Source organism: Oncorhynchus keta, chromosome 1 (assembly GCF_023373465.1).
Source record: "Oncorhynchus keta strain PuntledgeMale-10-30-2019 chromosome 1, Oket_V2, whole genome shotgun sequence".
NCBI lineage: Eukaryota > Metazoa > Chordata > Actinopteri > Salmoniformes > Salmonidae > Oncorhynchus > Oncorhynchus keta.
In genome coordinates this window covers 99,940,795-99,964,811 of record NC_068421.1, presented here as the reverse complement: position 1 = coordinate 99,964,811, position 24,017 = coordinate 99,940,795, and the positions used below count along the sequence as shown (strand labels likewise).

Genomic DNA, 24,017 nt, shown 5'->3' with positions numbered 1-24,017 from the left:
TCTCAGGCAGTGTAGAGGCTGTATCCCAGCGTAACTCCTTTCTCAGCCAGTGTAGAGGCTGTATCCCAGCGTAACTCCTTTCTCAGCATAACCCAGCGTAACTCTCAGCCTGTAGTGCCAGTAGAGGCTGTATCCCAGCGTAACTCTCTCAGCCAGTGTAGAGGCTGTATCCCAGCATAACTCCTCCTCAGCCAGTGTTAGAGGCTGTATCCCAGCCAGCCAGTGTAGAGGCTGTATCCCAGCGTAACTCTCCTTTCTCAGCCAGTGTAGAGGCTGTATCCCAGCGTAACTCTCTCTCTCAGCCAGTGTAGAGGCTGTATCCCAGCGTAACTCTCCTCAGCCAGTGTAGAGGCTGTATCCCAGCGTCCCAGCCAGTGTAGAGGCTGTATCCCAGCATAACTCTCTCAGCCAGTCTCTCTCTCAGCCAGTGTAGAGGCTGTATCCCAGCGTAACTCTCCTCTCTCAGCCAGTGTAGAGGCTGTATCCCAGCGTAACTCTCCTCTCTCAGCCAGTGTAGAGGCTGTATCCCAGCGTAACTCTCTCAGCCAGTGTAGAGGCTGTATCCCAGCGTAACTCTCCTCTCTCAGCCAGTGTAGAGGCTGTATCCCAGCGTAACTCTCCTCTCTCAGCCAGTGTAGAGGCTGTATCCCAGCGTAACTCTCCTCTCTCAGCCAGTGTAGAGGCTGTATCCCAGCGTAACTCTCTCAGCCAGTGTAGAGGCTGTATCCCAGCGTAACTCTCTCAGCCAGTGTAGAGGCTGTATCCCAGCGTAACTCCTTTCTCAGCCAGTGTAGAGGCTGTATCCCAGCATAACTCTCCTTTCTCAGCCAGTGTAGAGGCTGTATCCCAGCGTAACTCTCCTTTCTCAGCCAGTGTAGAGGCTGTATCCCAGCGTAACTCTCTCAGCCAGTGTAGAGGCTGTATCCCAGCATAACTCTCCTTTCTCAGCCAGTGTAGAGGCTGTATCCCAGCGTAACTCTCTCAGCCAGTGTAGAGGCTGTATCCCAGCATAACTCTCCTTTCTCAGCCAGTGTAGAGGCTGTATCCCAACGTAACTCTCTCAGCCAGTGTAGAGGCTGTATCCCAGCGTAACTCTCCTTTCTCAGCCAGTGTAGAGGCTGTATCCCAGCGTAACTCTCTCAGCCAGTGTAGAGGCTGTATCCCAGCGTAACTCCTTTCTCAGCCAGTGTAGAGGCTGTATCCCAGCATAACTCTCCTTTCTCAGCCAGTGTAGAGGCTGTATCCCAGCGTAACTCTCCTTTCTCAGCCAGTGTAGAGGCTGTATCCCAGCGTAACTCTCTCAGCCAGTGTAGAGGCTGTATCCCAGCATAACTCTCCTTTCTCAGCCAGTGTAGAGGCTGTATCCCAGCGTAACTCTCAGCCAGTGTAGAGGCTGTATCCCAGCATAACTCTCCTTTCTCAGCCAGTGTAGAGGCTGTATCCCAGCGTAACTCTCTCAGCCAGTGTAGAGGCTGTATCCCAGCGTAACTCTCTCAGCCAGTGTAGAGGCTGTATCCCAGCGTAACTCTCCTCTCTCAGCCAGTGTAGAGGCTGTATCCCAGCGTAACTCTCCTCTCTCAGCCAGTGTAGAGGCTGTATCCCAGCGTAACTCTCTCAGCCAGTGTAGAGGCTGTATCCCAGCGTAACTCCTTTCTCAGCCAGTGTAGAGGCTGTATCCCAGCGTAACTCTCTCAGCCAGTGTAGAGGCTGTATCCCAGCGTAACTCTCTCAGCCAGTGTAGAGGCTGTATCCCAGCATAACCCTCCTTTCTCAGCCAGTGTAGAGGCTGTATCCCAGCGTAACTCTATCAGCCAGTGTAGAGGCTGTATCCCAGCGTAACTCTCCTTTCTCAGCCAGTGTAGAGGCTGTATCCCAGCGTAACTCTCCTCTCTCAGCCAGTGTAGAGGCTGTATCCCAGCGTAACTCCTTTCTCAGCCAATGTAGAGGCTGTATCCCAGCATAACTCTCCTTTCTCAGCCAGTGTAGAGGCTGTATCCCAGCGTAACTCTCTCAGCCAGTGTAGAGGCTGTATCCCAGCGTAACTCTCCTCTCTCAGCCAGTGTAGAGGCTGTATCCCAGCGTAACTCTCCTTTCTCAGCCAGTGTAGAGGCTGTATCCCAGCGTAACTCTCTCAGCCAGTGTAGAGGCTGTATCCCAGCATAACTCTCCTTTCTCAGCCAGTGTAGAGGCTGTATCCCAGCGTAACTCTCAGCCAGTGTAGAGGCTGTATCCCAGCATAACTCTCCTTTCTCAGCCAGTGTAGAGGCTGTATCCCAGCGTAACTCTCTCAGCCAGTGTAGAGGCTGTATCCCAGCGTAACTCTCTCAGCCAGTGTAGAGGCTGTATCCTAGCGTAACTCTCCTCTCTCAGCCAGTGTAGAGGCTGTATCCCAGCGTAACTCTCCTCTCTCAGCCAGTGTAGAGGCTGTATCCCAGCGTAACTCTCTCAGCCAGTGTAGAGGCTGTATCCCAGCGTAACTCCTTTCTCAGCCAGTGTAGAGGCTGTATCCCAGCGTAACTCTCTCAGCCAGTGTAGAGGCTGTATCCCAGCGTAACTCTCTCAGCCAGTGTAGAGGCTGTATCCCAGCATAACCCTCCTTTCTCAGCCAGTGTAGAGGCTGTATCCCAGCGTAACTCTATCAGCCAGTGTAGAGGCTGTATCCCAGCGTAACTCTCCTTTCTCAGCCAGTGTAGAGGCTGTATCCCAGCGTAACTCTCCTCTCTCAGCCAGTGTAGAGGCTGTATCCCAGCGTAACTCCTTTCTCAGCCAATGTAGAGGCTGTATCCCAGCATAACTCTCCTTTCTCAGCCAGTGTAGAGGCTGTATCCCAGCGTAACTCTCTCAGCCAGTGTAGAGGCTGTATCCCAGCGTAACTCTCCTCTCTCAGCCAGTGTAGAGGCTGTATCCCAGCGTAACTCTCTCAGCCAGTGTAGAGGCTGTATCCCAGCGTAACTCTCTCAGCCAGTATAGAGGCTGTATCCCAGCGTAACTCTCTCAGCCAGTGTAGAGGCTGTATCCTAGCGTAACTCTCCTCTCTCAGCCAGTGTAGAGGCTGTATCCCAGTGTAACTCTCCTCTCTCAGCCAGTGTAGAGGCTGTATCCCAGCGTAACTCTCTCAGCCAGTGTAGAGGCTGTATCCCAGCGTAACTCCTTTCTCAGCCAGTGTAGAGGCTGTATCCCAGCGTAACTCTCTCAGCCAGTGTAGAGGCTGTATCCCAGCGTAACTCTCTCAGCCAGTGTAGAGGCTGTATCCCAGCATAACCCTCCTTTCTCAGCCAGTGTAGAGGCTGTATCCCAGCGTAACTCTATCAGCCAGTGTAGAGGATGTATCCCAGCGTAACTCTCCTTTCTCAGCCAGTGTAGAGGCTGTATCCCAGCGTAACTCCTTTCTCAGCCAGTGTAGAGGCTGTATCCCAGCGTAACTCTCCTCTCTCAGCCAGTGTAGAGGCTGTATCCCAGCGTAACTCTCCTTTCTCAGCCAGTGTAGAGGCTGTATCCCAGCGTAACTCCTTTCTCAGCCAATGTAGAGGCTGTATCCCAGCGTAACTCTCTCAGTCAGTGTAGAGGCTGTATCCCAGCGTAACTCTCTCAGCCAGTGTAGAGGCTGTATCCCAGCGTAACTCTCTCAGCCAGTGTAGAGGCTGTATCCCAGCATAACCCTCCTCTCTCTGCCAGTGTAGAGGCTGTATCCCAGCGTAACTCTCTCAGCCAGTGTAGAGGCTGTATCCCAGCGTAACTCTCCTTTCTCAGCCAGTGTAGAGGCTGTATCCCAGCGTAACTCTCTCAGCCAGTGTAGAGGCTGTATCCCAGCATAACTCTCCTTTCTCAGCCAGTGTAGAGGCTGTATCCCAGCATAACTCTCCTTTCTCAGCCAGTGTCGAGGCTGTATCCCAGCGTAACTCTCCTTTCTCAGCCAGTGTAGAGGCTGTATCCCAGCATAACTCTCCTTTCTCAGCCAGTGTAGAGGCTGTATCCCAGCGTAACTCTCTCAGCCAGTGTAGAGGCTGTATCCCAGCATAACTCTCCTTTCTCAGCCAGTGTAGAGGCTGTATCCCAGCATAACTCTCCTTTCTCAGCCAGTGTCGAGGCTGTATCCCAGCGTAACTCTCCTTTCTCAGCCAGTGTAGAGGCTGTATCCCAGCATAACTCTCCTTTCTCAGCCAGTGTAGAGGCTGTATCCCAGCGTAACCCTCTCAGCCAGTGTAGAGGCTGTATCCCAGCGTAACCCTCTCAGCCAGTGTAGAGTCTGTATCCCAGCATAACTCTCTCAGCCAGTGTAGAGGCTGTATCCCAGCATAACTCTCAGCCAGTGTAGAGGCTGTATCCCAGCGTAACTCTCTCAGCCAGTGTAGAGGCTGTATCCCAGCGTAACTCTCCTTTCTCAGCCAGTGTAGAGGCTGTATCCCAGCGTAACTCTCTCAGCCAGTGTAGAGGCTGTATCCCAGCATAACTCTCCTTTCTCAGCCAGTGTAGAGGCTGTATCCCAGCATAACTCTCCTTTCTCAGCCAGTGTAGAGGCTGTATCCCAGCGTAACTCCTTTCTCAGCCAGTGTAGAGGCTGTATCCCAACATAACTCTCCTTTCTCAGCCAGTGTAGAGGCTGTATCCCAGCGTAACTCTCCTTTCTCAGCCAGTGTAGAGGCTGTATCCCAGCGTAACTCTCTCAGCCAGTGTAGAGGCTGTATCCCAGCATAACTCTCCTTTCTCAGCCAGTGTAGAGGCTGTATCCCAGCGTAACTCTCTCAGCCAGTGTAGAGGCTGTATCCCAGCATAACTCTCCTTTCTCAGCCAGTGTAGAGGCTGTATCCCAACGTAACTCTCTCAGCCAGTGTAGAGGCTGTATCCCAGCGTAACTCTCCTTTCTCAGCCAGTGTAGAGGCTGTATCCCAGCGTAACTCTCTCAGCCAGTGTAGAGGCTGTATCCCAGCGTAACTCCTTTCTCAGCCAGTGTAGAGGCTGTATCCCAGCATAACTCTCCTTTCTCAGCCAGTGTAGAGGCTGTATCCCAGCGTAACTCTCCTTTCTCAGCCAGTGTAGAGGCTGTATCCCAGCGTAACTCTCTCAGCCAGTGTAGAGGCTGTATCCCAGCATAACTCTCCTTTCTCAGCCAGTGTAGAGGCTGTATCCCAGCGTAACTCTCTCAGCCAGTATAGAGTCTGTATCCCAGCGTAACTCTCTCAGCCAGTGTAGAGGCTGTATCCTAGCTTAACTCTCCTCTCTCAGCCAGTGTAGAGGCTGTATCCCAGCGTAACTCTCCTCTCTCAGCCAGTGTAGAGGCTGTATCCCAGCGTAACTCTCTCAGCCAGTGTAGAGGCTGTATCCCAGCGTAACTCCTTTCTCAGCCAGTGTAGAGGCTGTATCCCAGCGTAACTCTCTCAGCCAGTGTAGAGGCTGTATCCCAGCGTAACTCTCTCAGCCAGTGTAGAGGCTGTATCCCAGCATAACCCTCCTTTCTCAGCCAGTGTAGAGGCTGTATCCCAGCGTAACTCTATCAGCCAGTGTAGAGGCTGTATCCCAGCGTAACTCTCCTTTCTCAGCCAGTGTAGAGGCTGTATCCCAGCGTAACTCTCCTCTCTCAGCCAGTGTAGAGGCTGTATCCCAGCGTAACTCCTTTCTCAGCCAATGTAGAGGCTGTATCCCAGCATAACTCTCCTTTCTCAGCCAGTGTAGAGGCTGTATCCCAGCGTAACTCTCTCAGCCAGTGTAGAGGCTGTATCCCAGCGTAACTCTCCTCTCTCAGCCAGTGTAGAGGCTGTATCCCAGCGTAACTCTCTCAGCCAGTGTAGAGGCTGTATCCCAGCGTAACTCTCTCAGCCAGTATAGAGGCTGTATCCCAGCGTAACTCTCTCAGCCAGTGTAGAGGCTGTATCCTAGCGTAACTCTCCTCTCTCAGCCAGTGTAGAGGCTGTATCCCAGTGTAACTCTCCTCTCTCAGCCAGTGTAGAGGCTGTATCCCAGCGTAACTCTCTCAGCCAGTGTAGAGGCTGTATCCCAGCGTAACTCCTTTCAGCCAGTGTAGAGGCTGTATCCCAGCGTAACTCTCTCAGCCAGTGTAGAGGCTGTATCCCAGCGTAACTCTCTCAGCCAGTGTAGAGGCTGTATCCCAGCATAACCCTCCTTTCTCAGCCAGTGTAGAGGCTGTATCCCAGCGTAACTCTCTCAGCCAGTGTAGAGGCTGTATCCCAGCATAACTCTCCTTTCTCAGCCAGTGTAGAGGCTGTATCCCAGCGTAACTCTCCTCTCTCAGCCAGTGTAGAGGCTGTATCCCAGCGTAACTCTCCTCTCTCAGCCAGTGTAGAGGCTGTATCCCAGCGTAACTCTCCTTTCTCAGCCAGTGTAGAGGCTGTATCCCAGCGTAACTCCTTTCTCAGCCAATGTAGAGGCTGTATCCCAGCGTAACTCTCTCAGTCAGTGTAGAGGCTGTATCCCAGCGTAACTCTCTCAGCCAGTGTAGAGGCTGTATCCCAGCGTAACTCTCTCAGCCAGTGTAGAGGCTGTATCCCAGCATAACCCTCCTCTCTCTGCCAGTGTAGAGGCTGTATCCCAGCATAACTCTCTCAGCCAGTGTAGAGGCTGTATCCCAGCGTAACTCTCCTTTCTCAGCCAGTGTAGAGGCTGTATCCCAGCGTAACTCTCTCAGCCAGTGTAGAGGCTGTATCCCAGCATAACTCTCCTTTCTCAGCCAGTGTAGAGGCTGTATCCCAGCATAACTCTCCTTTCTCAGCCAGTGTCGAGGCTGTATCCCAGCGTAACTCTCCTTTCTCAGCCAGTGTAGAGGCTGTATCCCAGCATAACTCTCCTTTCTCAGCCAGTGTAGAGGCTGTATCCCAGCGTAACTCTCTCAGCCAGTGTAGAGGCTGTATCCCAGCATAACTCTCCTTTCTCAGCCAGTGTAGAGGCTGTATCCCAGCATAACTCTCCTTTCTCAGCCAGTGTCGAGGCTGTATCCCAGCGTAACTCTCCTTTCTCAGCCAGTGTAGAGGCTGTATCCCAGCATAACTCTCCTTTCTCAGCCAGTGTAGAGGCTGTATCCCAGCGTAACCCTCTCAGCCAGTGTAGAGGCTGTATCCCAGCGTAACCCTCTCAGCCAGTGTAGAGTCTGTATCCCAGCATAACTCTCTCAGCCAGTGTAGAGGCTGTATCCCAGCATAACTCTCTCAGCCAGTGTAGAGGCTGTATCCCAGCGTAACTCTCTCAGCCAGTGTAGAGGCTGTATCCCAGCGTAACTCTCCTTTCTCAGCCAGTGTAGAGGCTGTATCCCAGCGTAACTCTCTCAGCCAGTGTAGAGGCTGTATCCCAGCATAACTCTCCTTTCTCAGCCAGTGTAGAGGCTGTATCCCAGCATAACTCTCCTTTCTCAGCCAGTGTAGAGGCTGTATCCCAGCGTAACTCCTTTCTCAGCCAGTGTAGAGGCTGTATCCCAACATAACTCTCCTTTCTCAGCCAGTGTAGAGGCTGTATCCCAGCGTAACTCTCCTTTCTCAGCCAGTGTAGAGGCTGTATCCCAGCGTAACTCTCTCAGCCAGTGTAGAGGCTGTATCCCAGCATAACTCTCCTTTCTCAGCCAGTGTAGAGGCTGTATCCCAGCGTAACTCTCTCAGCCAGTGTAGAGGCTGTATCCCAGCATAACTCTCCTTTCTCAGCCAGTGTAGAGGCTGTATCCCAACGTAACTCTCTCAGCCAGTGTAGAGGCTGTATCCCAGCGTAACTCTCCTTTCTCAGCCAGTGTAGAGGCTGTATCCCAGCGTAACTCTCTCAGCCAGTGTAGAGGCTGTATCCCAGCGTAACTCCTTTCTCAGCCAGTGTAGAGGCTGTATCCCAGCATAACTCTCCTTTCTCAGCCAGTGTAGAGGCTGTATCCCAGCGTAACTCTCCTTTCTCAGCCAGTGTAGAGGCTGTATCCCAGCGTAACTCTCTCAGCCAGTGTAGAGGCTGTATCCCAGCATAACTCTCCTTTCTCAGCCAGTGTAGAGGCTGTATCCCAGCGTAACTCTCAGCCAGTGTAGAGGCTGTATCCCAGCATAACTCTCCTTTCTCAGCCAGTGTAGAGGCTGTATCCCAGCGTAACTCTCTCAGCCAGTGTAGAGGCTGTATCCCAGCGTAACTCTCTCAGCCAGTGTAGAGGCTGTATCCTAGCGTAACTCTCCTCTCTCAGCCAGTGTAGAGGCTGTATCCCAGCGTAACTCTCCTCTCTCAGCCAGTGTAGAGGCTGTATCCCAGCGTAACTCTCTCAGCCAGTGTAGAGGCTGTATCCCAGCGTAACTCCTTTCTCAGCCAGTGTAGAGGCTGTATCCCAGCGTAACTCTCTCAGCCAGTGTAGAGGCTGTATCCCAGCGTAACTCTCTCAGCCAGTGTAGAGGCTGTATCCCAGCATAACCCTCCTTTCTCAGCCAGTGTAGAGGCTGTATCCCAGCGTAACTCTATCAGCCAGTGTAGAGGCTGTATCCCAGCGTAACTCTCCTTTCTCAGCCAGTGTAGAGGCTGTATCCCAGCGTAACTCTCCTCTCTCAGCCAGTGTAGAGGCTGTATCCCAGCGTAACTCCTTTCTCAGCCAATGTAGAGGCTGTATCCCAGCATAACTCTCCTTTCTCAGCCAGTGTAGAGGCTGTATCCCAGCGTAACTCTCTCAGCCAGTGTAGAGGCTGTATCCCAGCGCAACTCTCCTCTCTCAGCCAGTGTAGAGGCTGTATCCCAGCGTAACTCTCTCAGCCAGTGTAGAGGCTGTATCCCAGCGTAACTCTCTCAGCCAGTATAGAGGCTGTATCCCAGCGTAACTCTCTCAGCCAGTGTAGAGGCTGTATCCTAGCGTAACTCTCCTCTCTCAGCCAGTGTAGAGGCTGTATCCCAGTGTAACTCTCCTCTCTCAGCCAGTGTAGAGGCTGTATCCCAGCGTAACTCTCTCAGCCAGTGTAGAGGCTGTATCCCAGCGTAACTCCTTTCTCAGCCAGTGTAGAGGCTGTATCCCAGCGTAACTCTCTCAGCCAGTGTAGAGGCTGTATCCCAGCGTAACTCTCTCAGCCAGTGTAGAGGCTGTATCCCAGCATAACCCTCCTTTCTCAGCCAGTGTAGAGGCTGTATCCCAGCGTAACTCTCTCAGCCAGTGTAGAGGCTGTATCCCAGCATAACCCTCCTTTCTCAGCCAGTGTAGAGGCTGTATCCCAGCGTAACTCTCTCAGCCAGTGTAGAGGCTGTATCCCAGCATAACTCTCCTTTCTCAGCCAGTGTAGAGGCTGTATCCCAGCGTAACTCTCCTCTCTCAGCCAGTGTAGAGGCTGTATCCCAGCGTAACTCTCCTCTCTCAGCCAGTGTAGAGGCTGTATCCCAGCGTAACTCTCCTTTCTCAGCCAGTGTAGAGGCTGTATCCCAGCGTAACTCCTTTCTCAGCCAATGTAGAGGCTGTATCCCAGCGTAACTCTCTCAGTCAGTGTAGAGGCTGTATCCCAGCGTAACTCTCTCAGCCAGTGTAGAGGCTGTATCCCAGCGTAACTCTCTCAGCCAGTGTAGAGGCTGTATCCCAGCATAACCCTCCTCTCTCTGCCAGTGTAGAGGCTGTATCCCAGCGTAACTCTCTCAGCCAGTGTAGAGGCTGTATCCCAGCGTAACTCTCCTTTCTCAGCCAGTGTAGAGGCTGTATCCCAGCGTAACTCTCTCAGCCAGTGTAGAGGCTGTATCCCAGCATAACTCTCTCCTTTCTCAGCCAGTGTAGAGGCTGTATCCCAGCATAACTCTCCTTTCTCAGCCAGTGTCGAGGCTGTATCCCAGCGTAACTCTCCTTTCTCAGCCAGTGTAGAGGCTGTATCCCAGCATAACTCTCCTTTCTCAGCCAGTGTAGAGGCTGTATCCCAGCGTAACTCTCTCAGCCAGTGTAGAGGATGTATCCCAGCATAACTCTCCTTTCTAAGCCAGTGTAGAGGCTGTATCCCAGCATAACTCTCCTTTCTCAGCCAGTGTAGAGGCTGTATCCCAGCATAACTCTCCTTTCTCAGCCAGTGTAGAGGCTGTATCCCAGCATAACTCTCCTTTCTCAGCCAGTGTAGAGGCTGTATCTCAGCGTAACCCTCTCAGCCAGTGTAGAGGCTGTATCCCAGCGTAACCCTCTCAGCCAGTGTAGAGTCTGTATCCCAGCATAACTCTCTCAGCCAGTGTAGAGGCTGTATCCCAGCATAACTCTCTCAGCCAGTGTAGAGGCTGTATCCCAGCGTAACTCTCTCAGCCAGTGTAGAGGCTGTATCCCAGCGTAACTCTCCTTTCTCAGCCAGTGTAGAGGCTGTATCCCAGCGTAACTCTCTCAGCCAGTGTAGAGGCTGTATCCCAGCATAACTCTCCTTTCTCAGCCAGTGTAGAGGCTGTATCCCAGCATAACTCTCCTTTCTCAGCCAGTGTAGAGGCTGTATCCCAGCGTAACTCTCCTTTCTCAGCCAGTGTAGAGGCTGTATCCCAGCATAACTCTCCTTTTTCAGCCAGTGTAGAGGCTGTATCCCAGCGTAACTCTCTCAGCCAATGTCGAAGCTGTATCCCAGCGTAACTCCTTTCTCAGCCAGTGTAGAGGCTGTATCCCAGCGTAACTCTCCTTTCTCAGCCAGTGTAGAGGCTGTATCCCAGCATAACTCTCCTTTCTCAGCCAGTGTAGAGGCTGTATCCCAGCGTAACCCTCTCAGCCAGTGTAGAGGCTGTATCCCAGCGTAACTCTCCTCTCTCAGCCAGTGTAGAAGCTGTATCCCAGCATAACTCTCTCAGCCAGTGTAGAGGCTGTATCCCAGCATAACTCTCTCAGCCAGTGTAGAGGCTGTATCCCAGCGTAACTCTCTCAGCCAGTGTAGAGGCTGTATCCCAGCGTAACTCTCCTTTCTCAGCCAGTGTAGAGGCTGTATCCCAGCGTAACCCTCCTCTCTCAACCAGTGTAGAGGCTGTATCCCAGCGTAACTCCTTTCTCAGCCAGTGTAGAGGCTGTATCCCAGCGTAACTCTCTCAGCCAGTGTAGAGGCTGTATCCCAGCGTAACTCTCCTTTCTCAGCCAGTGTAGAGGCTGTATCCCAGCGTAACTCCTTTCTCAGCCAGTGTAGAGGCTGTATCCCAGCGTAACTCTCCTCTCTCAGCCAGTGTAGAGGCTGTATCCCAGCGTAACTCTCTCAGCCAGTGTAGAGGCTGTATCCCAGCGTAACTCTCCTTTCTCAGCCAGTGTAGAGGCTGTATCCCAGCGTAACCCTCCTCTCTCAACCAGTGTAGAGGCTGTATCCCAGCGTAACTCCTTTCTCAGCCAGTGTAGAGGCTGTATCCCAGCGTAACTCTCTCAGCCAGTGTAGAGGCTGTATCCCAGCGTAACTCTCCTTTCTCAGCCAGTGTAGAGGCTGTATCCCAGCGTAACTCCTTTCTCAGCCAGTGTAGAGGCTGTATCCCAGCGTAACTCCTTTCTCAGCCAGTGTAGAGGCTGTATCCCAGCGTAACTCTCCTCTCTCAGCCAGTGTAGAGGCTGTATCCCAGCGTAACTCCTTTCTCAGCTAGTGTAGAGGCTGTATCCCAGCGTAACTCCTTTCTCAGCCAGTGTAGAGGCTGTATCCCAGCGTAACTCTCTCAGCCAGTGTAGAGGCTGTATCCCAGCGTAACTCTCCTCTCTCAGCCAGTGTAGAGGCTGTATCCCAGCATAACTCTCCTTTCTCAGCCAGTGTAGAGGCTGTATCCCAGCGTAACTCCTTTCTCAGCCAGTGTAGAGGCTGTATCCCAGCGTAACTCCTTTCTCAGCCAGTGTAGAGGCTGTATCCCAGCGTAACTCTCTCAGCCAGTGTAGAGGCTGTATCCCAGCGTAACTCTCTCAGCCAGTGTAGAGGCTGTATCCCAGCGTAACTCTCCTCTCTCAGCCAGTGAAGAGGCTGTATCCCAGCATAACTCTCTCAGCCAGTGTAGAGGCTGTATCCCAGCGTAACTCTCTCAGCCAGTGTAGAGGCTGTATCCCAGCGTAACTCTCTCAGCCAGTGTAGAGGCTGTATCCCAGCGTAACTCTCCTCTCTCAGCCAGTGTAGAGGCTGTATCCCAGCGTAACTCTCTCAGCCAGTGTAGAGGCTGTATCCCAGCGTAACTCTCCTTTCTCAGCCAGTGTAGAGGCTGTATCCCAGCGTAACTCTCTCAGCCAGTGTAGAGGCTGTATCCCAGCGTAACTCTCCTTTCTCAGCCAGTGTAGAGGCTGTATCCCAGCGTAACTCCTTTCTCAGCCAGTGTAGAGGCTGTATCCCAGCGTAACTCCTTTCTCAGCCAGTGTAGAGGCTGTATCCCAGCGTAACTCTCCTCTCTCAGCCAGTGTAGAGACTGTATCCCAGCGTAACTCTCCTCTCTCAGCCAGTGTAGAGGCTGTATCCCAGCGTAACTCCTTTCTCAGCCAGTGTAGAGGCTGTATCCCAGCGTAACTCCTTTCTCAGCCAGTGTAGAGGCTGTATCCCAGCGTAACTCTCTCAGCCAGTGTAGAGGCTGTATCCCAGCGTAACTCTCCTCTCTCAGCCAGTGTAGAGGCTGTATCCCAGCGTAACTCCTTTCTCAGCCAGTGTAGAGGCTGTATCCCAGCGTAACTCCTTTCTCAGCCAGTGTAGAGGCTGTATCCCAGCGTAACTCTCTCAGCCAGTGTAGAGGCTGTATCCCAGCGTAACTCTCTCAGCCAGTGTAGAGGCTGTATCCCAGCGTAACTCTCTCAGCCAGTGTAGAGGCTGTATCCCAGCGTAACTCTCCTCTCTCAGCCAGTGTAGAGGCTGTATCCCAGCGTAACTCCTTTCTCAGCCAGTGTAGAGGCTGTATCCCAGCGTAACTCCTTTCTCAGCCAGTGTAGAGGCTGTATCCCAGCGTAACTCTCTCAGCCAGTGTAGAGGCTGTATCCCAGTGTAACTCTCCTTTCTCAGCCAGTGTTGAGGCTGTATCCCAGCATAACTCTCTCAGCCAATGTAGAGGCTGTATCCCAGCGTAACCCTCCATGTCTGTTGCACTGAAATCTTATAATCTCTCTGTTGTTTTTCTAGTCAACCTGCCAAAGAACCTGCATGTCCTAACAGCAGCCCACATCCCCTCCAAGCCTAGCCGGAGATCCATGCCTGCGCCCTTCCGGCTTCCCAGCCCCCTGCCCCCGCTGCCTGTCAGGAAGGGGGTGCGGGGGCGGCGCCCCAAGAGTGAGACCATCGCCCTGCTGAAGGCTGTAGCGGAGGCAGCTGCAGCTCAGAACGGCACGGCTCCAACCTCTAACTCACTGCTGGCTCCCAGGCCTCACAAGAAGAGAGGCCCTAAACCTGGCAGCAAGAGGAAGCCCAAGGTGCTCCAGAACGTAGTGTCTTCAGGTGCTGCGGATGCCAAGCTGTCAGGGGGTCAACAGGACTGCTTCAGCTCTGTGGTCTCTACAGGTAAACTTGACGACAGCCCGCCCCTCTAACCAGCTGCAGCCCACCTCTCTAACCAGCTGCAGCCCACCTCTCTAACCAGCTGCAGCCCACCTCTCTAACCTGCTGCAGCCCACCTCTCTAACCAGCTGCAGCCCGCCCCTCTAACCAGCTGCAGCCCACCTCTCTAACCAGCTGCAGCCCACCTCTCTAACCTGCTGCAGGCCACCTCTCTAACCTGCTGCAGCCCACCTCTCTAACCAGCTGCAGCCCACCTCTCTAACCAGCTGCAGCCCACCTCTCTAACCAGCTGCAGCCCGCCTCTCTAACCCGCTGCAGCCCGCCCCTCTAACCTGCTGCAGCCCGCCCCTCTAACCTGCTGCAGCCCACCCCTCTAACCAGCTGCAGCCCACCTCTCTAACCTGCTGCAGCCCACTTCTCTAACCAGCTGCAGCCCACCTCTCTAACCAGCTGCAGCCCACCTCTCTAACCTGCTGCAGCCCACCTCTAACCAGCTGCAGCCCGCCCCTCTAACCAGCTGCAGCCCACCTCTCTAACCAACTGCAGCCCACCTCTCTAACCTGCTGCAGGCCACCTCTCTAACCTGCTGCAGCCCACCTCTCTAACCAGCTGCAGCCCACCTCTCTAACCAGCTGCAGCCCACCTCTCTAACCAGCTGCAGCCCGCCTCTCTAACCTGCTGCAGCCCGCCCCTCTAACCTGCTGCAGCCCGCCCCTCTAACCTGCTGCAGCCCACCCCTCTAACCAGCTGCAGCCCACCTCTCTAACCAGCTGCAGCCCACCTCTCTAACCTGCTGCAGCCCACCTCTCTAACCTGTTGCAGCCCACCTCTCTAACCTGCTGCAGCCCACCTCTCTAACCTGTTGCAGCCCACCTCTCTAACCTGCTGCAGCCCACCTCTCTAACCTGCTGCAGCCCACCTCTCTAACCTGCTGCAGCCCACGCCTCTAACCTGCTGCAGCCCGCCCCTCTAACCTGCTGCAGCCCACCTCTCTAACCAGCTGCAGCCCACCTCTCTAACCAGCTGCAGCCCACCAGGTTAGGGCTGAGGGGTAGAGTTAGGGGTAGGCTGAGGGTTAGGGGTATTGTTAGGGGTAGGCTGAGCGGTAGGGGTGGGGGTTAGGGGTAGGCTGAGAGTTAGGGGTTAGAGTTAGGCCGAGGGTTAGGGGGGTTAGGGGTTGGGGTTAGGCTGAGCGTTAGGGTTAGGGGTAGGCCGATGGTTAGGGGTAGGGATTGGGGGTAGGCTGAGGGTTAAGGGTTGGGGTAAGGGATTGGGGTTAGGGGTAGGGTTTGGGGTTGGGGTTGGGGGTAGGCTGAGGGTTAGGCTGAGGGTTAGGGGTTAGGGGTAGGCTGAGGGTTAGGGGTTAGGGGTAGGCTGAGGGTTAGGCTGAGGGTTAGGGGTAGGGTTTTATTTTTATTTTTTTTCACCTTTATTTAACCAGGTAGGCTAGTTGAGAACAAGTTCTCATTTGCAACTGCGACCTGGCCAAGATAAAGCATAGCAGTGTGAACAGACAACACAGAGTTACACATGGAGTAAACTATTAGCAAGTCAATAACACAGTAGAAAAAAATGGGCAGTCTATATACAATGTGTGCAAAAGGCATGAGGAGGTAGGCGAATAATACAATTTTGCAGATTAACACTGGAGTGATAAATGATCAGATGGGCATGTACAGGTAGAGATATTGGTGTGCAAAAGAGCAGAAAAGTAAATAAATAAAAACAGTATAAAAACAGTATGGGAATGAGGTAGGTGAAAAAGGGTGAGCTATTTACCTATAGACTATGTACAGCTGCAGCGATCGGTTAGCTGCTCGGATAGCTGATGTTTGAAGTTGGTGAGGGAGATAAAAGTCTCCAACTTCAGCGATTTTTGCAATTCGTTCCAGTCACAGGCAGCAGAGTACTAGAACGAAAGGCTTCCAAATGAGGTGTTGGCTTTAGGGATGATCAGTGAGATACACCTGCTGGAGCGCGTGCTACGGACGGGTGTTGCCATCGTGACCAGTGAACTGAGATAAGGCGGAGCTTTACCTAGCATGGACTTGTAGATGACCTGGAGCCAGTGGGTCTGGCGACGAATATGTAGTGAGGGCCAGCCAACTAGAGCATACAAGTCGCAGTGGTGGGTGGTATAAGGTGCTTTAGTGACAAAACGGATGGCACTGTGATAGACTGCATCCAGTTTGCTGAGTAGAGTGTTGGAAGCCATTTTGTAGATGACATCGCCGAAGTCGAGGATCGGTAGGATAGTCAGTTTTACTAGGGTAAGCTTGGCAGCGTGAGTGAAGGAGGCTTTGTTGCGGAATAGAAAGCCGACTCTGGATTTGATTTTTGATTGGAGATGTTTGATGTGAGTCTGGAAGGAGAGTTTGCAGTCTAGCCAGACACCTAGGTACTTATAGATTTCCACATATTCAAGGTTGGAACCATCCAGGGTGGTGATGCTAGTCGGGCATGCGGGTGCAGGCAGCGATCGGTTGAAAAGCATGCATTTGGTTTTACTCGCGTTTAAGAGCAGTTGGAGGCCACGGAAGGAGTGCTGTATGGCATTGAAGCTCGTTTGGAGGTTTGATAGCACAATGACGGGCCGAAAGTATATAGAAAGTATATAGAATGGTGTCGTCTGCGTAGAGGTGGATCAGGGAATCGCCCGCAGCAAGAGCAACATCATTGATATATACAGAGAAAAGAGTCGGCCCGAGAATTGAACCCTGTGGCACCCCCATAGAGACTGCCAGAGGACCGGACAGCATGCCCTCTGATTTGAGGAGTGGTAGGCTGAGGGTTAGGGGTAGGCTGGGGTTAGGGGTAGGCTGGGGTTAGGGGTAGGCTGAGGGTTAGGGGTAGGCTGAGGGTTAGGGGTAGGCTGGGGTTAGGGGTAGGCTGAGGGTTAGGGGTAGGCTGAGGGTTAGAGGTTAGGGGTAGGCTGAGGGTTAGGTGTAGGCTGATAGTTAGGGGTAGGGTTTGGGGTTAGGGGTAGGCTGGGGGTTAGGGGTTAAGGGTAGGCTGAGGGTTAGGGGTAGGCTGGGGTTAGGGGTAGGCTGAGGGTTAGGGGTAGGCTGAGGGTTAGGGGTTAGGGGTAGGCTGAGGGTTAGGGGTTAAGGGTAGGCTGAGGGTTAGGGGTAGGCTGGGGTTAGGGGTAGGCTGAGGGTTAGGGTAGGCTGAGGGTTAGGGGTAGGCTGAGGGTTAGGGTTAGGCTTAGTCTGTTCTCTATCGTATGTTATAGGGTAACTAGTAGGTAGCCAAAACATGTATTGTACCTCTAGTTAACTGTTTTGTTATTATTAGCATATTTTCATGTTTTCGTCACGTCCCTAAAAAAATCCAATGACTCGTGAATAAGGCCATAAAAAGATGGGTTAGGGTTAGGCCATAAAAATATGATTTTCTTTTTTGAATGATTAATTTGATTAATTTCAACAATTATTTTTGACCCAATGAATGATTCACTTTACCATTGTATTAGTTTGTGTTTGGTTCAATCACGGTGAATCGAATCATAAAGTAATATCCTTCCTTTATTTCTGATTCTGTGGCTTCAACCTGTTGATTTGGCCTTCCAATGTATGGGACAAAGCAACTCAATAGATGCTAGTCAACCTGCAAGGTAATGTTAGTCAACCTGCAAGGTAATGCTAGTCAACCTGCAAGGTAATGCTAGTCAACCTGCAAGGTAATGCTAGTCAACCTGCAAGGTAATGTTAGTCAACCTGCAAGGTAATGTTAGTCAACCTGCAAGGTAACGTTAGTCAACCTGCAAGGTAATGCTAGTCAACCTGCAAGGTAATGCTAGTCAACCTGCAAGGTAATGTTAGTCAACCTGCAAGGTAATGTTAGTCAACCTGCAAGGTAATGTTAGTCAACCTGCAAGGTAATGCTAGTCAACCTGCAAGGTAATGTTAGTCAACCTGCAAGGTAATGCTAGTCAACCTGCAAGGTAAACACTTCTAAGGTAGCTAAGATATACATTGAGTGTACAAAACATAAAGGACACCTTCCTAATATTGAGTTGCACCCCCCCTCCTCCTTTTGCCCTCAGAACAGCTTCAATTTGTCGGGGGATGGATTCTACAAGGTGTCGAAAGCATTCCTCATGATTGCTGGCCCATGTTGACTCCAATACTTCCTAATGTTGGCTGGTTGTCCTTTGGGTGGTGGACCATTCTTCAAATCAAATTTTATTTCTCACATGTGCCGAATATAACAGGTGAAAACCTTACCGTGAAATGCTAACTTACAAGCCCTTTATTTCTTGAACTGCATTGTTGGTTATGAAAATATTTACTAAATAAACTAAAGTAAAACAAATTAATCAAAAATTAACACAATAAATGTACATAACAATAAGAAGGCTGCATACAGGGGTTACATAACAATAAGAAGGCTGTAGACGGGGGGTACCGAGTCAATGTGGAGGCTGTAGACAGGGGGTACCGAGTCAATGTGGAGGCTGTAGACAGGGGGTACCGAGTCAATGTGGAGGCTGTAGACGGGGGGGTACCGAGTCAATGTGGAGGCTGTAGACGGGGGTACCGAGTCAATGTGGAGGCTGTAGACGGGGGGTACCGAGTCAATCTGGAGGCTGTAGACGGGGGGTACCGAGTCAATGTGGAGGCTGTAGACGGGGGGGTACCGAGTCAATGTGGAGGCTGTAGACGGGGGGTACCGAGTCAATGTGGAGGCTGTAGACGGGGGGTACCGAGTCAATGTGGAGGCTGTAGACGGGGGGTATCGAGTCAATGTGGAGGCTGTAGACGGGGGGTACCGAGACAATGTGGAGGCTGTAGACGGGGGGTGCCGAGTCAATGTGGAGGCTGTAGACGGGGGTACCGAGTCAATGTGGAGGCTGTAGACGGGGTACCGAGTCAATGTGGAGGCTGTAGACGGGGGGTACCGAGTCAATGTGGAGGCTGTAGACGGGGGGTACCGAGTCAATGTGGAGGCTGTAGACGGGGTTACCGAGTCAATGTGGAGGCTGTAGACGGGGGGTACCGAGTCAATGTGGAGGCTGTAGACGGGGGGTACCGAGTCAATGTGGAGGCTGTAGACGGGTGTTACCGAGTCAATGTGGAGGCTGTAGACGGGGGGTACCGAGTCAATGTGGAGGCTGTAGACGGGGGGGTACCGAGTCAATGTGGAGGCTGTATCAATCAATCAAATTTTATTTATATAGATAGCCCTTCGTACATCAGCTGATATCTCAAAGTGCTGTACAGAAACCCAGCCTAAAACCCCAAACAGCAAGCAATGCAGGTGTAGAAGCACGGTGGCTAGGAAAAACTCCCTAGAAAGGCCAAAACCTAGGAAGAAACCTAGAGAGGAACCAGGCTATGTGGGGTGGCCAGTCCTCTTCTGGCTGTAGACGGGGGGTATGACTAGGGTGGCTAGAGTCGTTGACATTTTTTGTGTGCCATCCTCTGACACCGCTTAGTCTATAGGTCCTGGATGTCAGGAAGGTTGCCCCCAGTGTTGTACTGGGTCGTACGCTTTAACCTCTGTCTGCCATACCAGGCAGCTCAACCTGACTGGCTTTAATGTGTTTGAGGAGGGCTAGATCAAAAGCCTGCACACCCAGTATTTCTCCAGGCTGAGAGTTGACCGCCCGGTATTTCTCCAGGCTGAGGGTTGACCGCCCGGTATTTCTCCAGGCTGAGGGTTGACCGCCCGGTATTTCTCCAGGCTGAGGGTTGACCGCCCGGTATTTCTCCAGGCTGAGGGTTGACCGCCCGGTATTTCTCCAGGCTGAGGGTTGACCGCCCGGTATTTCTCCAGGCTGAGGGTTGACCGCCCGGTATTTCTCCAGGCTGAGGGTTGACCGCCCGGTATTTCTCCAGGCTGAGGGTTGACCGCCCGGTATTTCTCCAGGCTGAGGGTTGACCGCCCGGTATTTCTCCAGGCTGAGGGTTGACCGCCCGGTATTTCTCCAGGCTGAGGGTTGACCGCCCGGTATTTCTCCAGGCTGAGGGTTGACCGCCCGGTATTTCTCCAGGCTGAGGGTTGACCGCCCGGTATTTCTCCAGGCTGAGGGTTGACCGCCCGGTATTTCTCCAGGCTGAGGGTTGACCGCCCGGTATTTCTCCAGGCTGAGGGTTGACCGCCCGGTATTTCTCCAGGCTGAGGGTTGACCGCCCGGTATTTCTCCAGGCTGAGGGTTGACCGCCCGGTATTTCTCCAGGCTGAGGGTTGACCGCCCGGTATTTCTCCAGGCTGAGGGTTGACCGCCTCCAGGCTGAGGGTTTCTCCAGGCTGAGGGTTGACCGCCCGGTATTTCTCCAGGCTGAGGGTTGACCGCCCGGTATTTCTCCAGGCTGAGGGTTGACCGCCCGGTATTTCTCCAGGCTGAGGGTTGACCGCCCGGTATTTCTCCAGGCTGAGGGTTGACCGCCCGGTATTTCTCCAGGCTGAGGGTTGACCGCCCGGTATTTCTCCAGGCTGAGGGTTGACCGCCCGGTATTTCTCCAGGCTGAGGGTTGACCGCCCGGTATTTCTCCAGGCTGAGGGTTGACCGCCCGGTATTTCTCCAGGCTGAGGGTTGACCGCCCGGTATTTCTCCAGGCTGAGGGTTGACCGCCCGGTATTTCTCCAGGCTGAGGGTTGACCGCCCGGTATTTCTCCAGGCTGAGGGTTGACCGCCCGGTATTTCTCCAGGCTGAGGGTTGACCGCCCGGTATTTCTCCAGGCTGAGGGTTGACCGCCCGGTATTTCTCCAGGCTGAGGGTTGACCGCCCGGTATTTCTCCAGGCTGAGGGTTGACCGCCCGGTATTTCTCCAGGCTGAGGGTTGACCGCCCGGTATTTCTCCAGGCTGAGGGTTGACCGCCCGGTATTTCTCCAGGCTGAGGGTTGACCGCCCGGTATTTCTCCAGGCTGAGGGTTGACCGCCCGGTATTTCTCCAGGCTGAGGGTTGACCGCCCGGTATTTCTCCAGGCTGAGGGTTGTCTATCAGGTATTCTACTTTAGGGGGGGTTAATTGCGTTGCTCAATAACAGGTGATGGTACAGGGAATCAGGGAGCAGCCGCTGTGTTGATACCACATTACACTTTCTTTTGTATATGTACATAGAGAAATCGTGGAAATTTGGTTAAAAGTAATGGAATTTAAATGATTTATCTTTGTGTGTGTGTTTATTAGTGTTCCACCATTTAAATGATTTATCTTTGTGTGTTATATCAGTGTGTGCCTCCATTTAAATGATTTATCTTTGTGTGTGTGTTTATTAGTGTTCCACCATTTAAATGATTTATCTTTGTGTGTGCGTTTATTAGTGTTCCACCATTTAAATTATTTATCTTTGTGTGTGTGTTTATTAGTGTTCCACCATTTAAATGATTTATCTTTGTGTGTGTGTTTATTAGTGTTCCACCATTTAAATTATTTATCTTTGTGTGTTCAGGGCTTGACATTTACCCATATCATGTTGTCCTGGACAAACCACTTTTGCGTGTGGTGCATTTTTGAAAAGTGTTTTTTCCCGCTAATTGCATTTTGGAACATTTACAGGTAGCCTATAGTCATGTGCTCATTGTTGAGCTTATAATAAGACAAAATAAAATGTCTGTCCTTGTCATCTTTGTGTTACCTTCCTCTCTCATGCGGTCTGTGTGTGTGTCGTAGGCGGGAAGTCAGGTGACAAGCTTAGGTCCGAAATAAATCCATTGAAACGCATTGTGTGTTTTTGTTTAATGAAATCTCCTTTCAGCCCAGTGTCCCACTTGTTTTCTCTTGTGAATTATTTGATTTGTCTCTTGAGAAAGGCGCGTTGGACTCAATTAAATGTAATTCAAGTAATTGAACCGACTTTGGTCAGTTGTTTTATAACCGGTGGGGAAAACCTCCAGAATTTTGATTAATCGCTCAGCACTAGTGGCCAGCCATCTTCCAGGAGAGCCTAAATGGGGCAGTGTTGTAATTTGATCAAGTAAAATGTCAAGCTCTGATGTTTCTCTTTGTGTGTTATATCAGTGTGTGCCTCCATTTTAATTGTTTCTCTTTGTGTGTGTGTTATCAGTGTGTGTGTATGTGAACAAGCATGGGACCTGTGGGCCTCACCTGGACAGGAAGCAGATGCAGCGTCTTCCGGACCACTTTGGGCCAGGTCCTGTTAACGTGGTGTTGCAACAGGCAGTTCAGACTTGTCTAGACTGTTGTTACCAACCAAAGGTGCTGCTCAGAACTCTACAGGCACACGCTGGGGGAGGAGAGGTTGTCAGTGGTGAGGAGATGGCTACTGCCACGGACCTGCACTGACACGCCACAGACCTGCACTGACACGCCACAGACCTGCACTGACACGCCACGGACCTGCACTGACACGCCACAGACCTGCACTGACACGCCACGGACCTGCACTGACACGCCACGGACCTGCACTGACACGCCACAGACCTGCACTGACACGCCACGGACCTGCACTGACACGCCACAGACCTGCACTGACACGCCACAGACCTGCACTGACACGCCACGGACCTGCACTGACACGCCACAGACCTGCACTGACACGCCACGGACCTGCACTGACACGCCACGGACCTGCACTGACACGCCACGGACCTGCACTGACACGCCACGGACCTGCACTGACACGCCACGGACCTGCACTGACACGCCACGGACCTGCACTGACACGCCACAGACCTGCACTGACACGCCACAGACCTGCACTGACACGCCACAGACCTGCACTGACACGACACGGACCTGCACTGACACGCCACAGACATGCACTGACACGCCACAGACATGCACTGACACGCCACGGACCTGCACTGACACGCCACAGACCTGCACTGACACGACACGGACCTGCACTGACACGCCACGGACCTGCACTGACACGCCACGGACCTGCACTGACACGCCACGGACACGCCACAGACCTGCACTGACACGCCACAGACCTGCACTGACACGCCACAGACCTGCACTGACACGCCACAGACCTGCACTGACACGACACGGACCTGCACTGACACGCCACAGACATGCACTGACACGCCACAGACATGCACTGACACGCCACAGACATGCACTGACACGCCACGGACCTGCACTGACACGCCACAGACCTGCACTGACACGACACGGACCTGCACTGACACGCCACGGACCTGCACTGACACGCCACGGACCTGCACTGACACGCCACGGACACGCCACAGACCTGCACTGACACGCCACAGACCTGCACTGACACGCCACGGACCTGCACTGACACGCCACGGACCTGCACTGACACGCCACAGACCTGCACTGACACGCCACGGACCTGCACTGACACGCCACGGACCTGCACTGACACGCCACGGACCTGCACTGACACGCCACGGACCTGCACTGACACGCCACGGACCTGCACTGACACGCCACGGACCTGCACTGACACGCCACAGACCTGCACTGACACGCCACGGACCTGCACTGACACACCACGGACACGCCACAGACCTGCACTGACACGCCACGGACCTGCACTGACACGACACGGACCTGCACTGACACGCCACGGACCTGCACTGACACGCCACGGACCTGCACTGACACGCCACGGACACGCCACAGACCTGCACTGACACGCCACAGACCTGCACTGACACGCCACGGACCTGCACTGACACGCCACAGACCTGCACTGACACGCCACGGACCTGCACTGACACGCCACGGACCTGCACTGACACGCCACGGACACGCCACAGACCTGCACTGACACGCCACAGACCTGCACTGACACGCCACGGACCTGCACTGACACGCCACAGACCTGCACTGACACGCCACAGACCTGCACTGACACGCCACAGACCTGCACTGACACGCCACGGACCTGCACTGACACGCCACGGACACGCCACAGACCTGCACTGACACGCCACAGACCTGCACTGACACGCCACAGACCTGCACTGACACGACACGGACCTGCACTGACACGCCACGGACCTGCACTGACACGCCACGGACACGCCACAGACCTGCACTGACACGCCACAGACCTGCACTGACACGACACGGACCTGCACTGACACGCCACAGACCTGCACTGACACGCCACAGACCTGCACTGACACGCCACGCACCTGCACTGACACGCCACGGACCTGCACTGACACGCCACGGACCTGTACTGACACGCCACGGACCTGCACTGACACGCCACAGACCTGCACTGACCTGCACTGACACGGACCTGCACGGACCTGCACTGACACGCCACGGACCTGCACTGACACGCCACGGACCTGCACTGACACGCCACGGACCTGCACTGACACGCCACGGACCTGCACTGACACGCCACGGACACGCCACAGACCTGCACTGACACGCCACGGACCTGCACGGACCTGCACTGACACGCCACAGACCTGCACTGACACGCCACAGACCTGCACTGACACGCCACAGACCTGCCTGCACTGACACGCCACGGACCTGCACTGACACGCCACGGACCTGCACTGACACGCCACGGACCTGTACTGACACGCCACGGACCTGCACTGACACGCCACAGACCTGCACTGACACGCCACAGACCTGCACTGACATGCCACGGACCTGCACTGACACGCCACGGACCTGCACTGACACGCACTGACACGCCACAGACCTGCACTGACACGCCACAGACCTGCACT

At 53.4% G+C, this 24,017-nt stretch overlaps 1 protein-coding gene across 15 annotated transcripts in view; it reads left to right on the top strand.

The window, feature by feature from the left end:
* Positions 1–24,017, top strand: part of LOC118376315 (sex comb on midleg-like protein 2) — an 83,898-nt gene that overhangs the window by 42,035 nt on the left and 17,846 nt on the right. For all 15 annotated transcript variants that reach the window (XM_052468941.1, XM_052468888.1, XM_052468892.1 and 12 more), the window contains 2 exons: positions 12,999–13,373; positions 21,386–21,589. In XM_052468941.1, the coding sequence (XP_052324901.1) occupies positions 12,999–13,373; positions 21,386–21,589 (579 nt within the window). The remainder of the gene's footprint in view (positions 1–12,998; positions 13,374–21,385; positions 21,590–24,017) is intronic.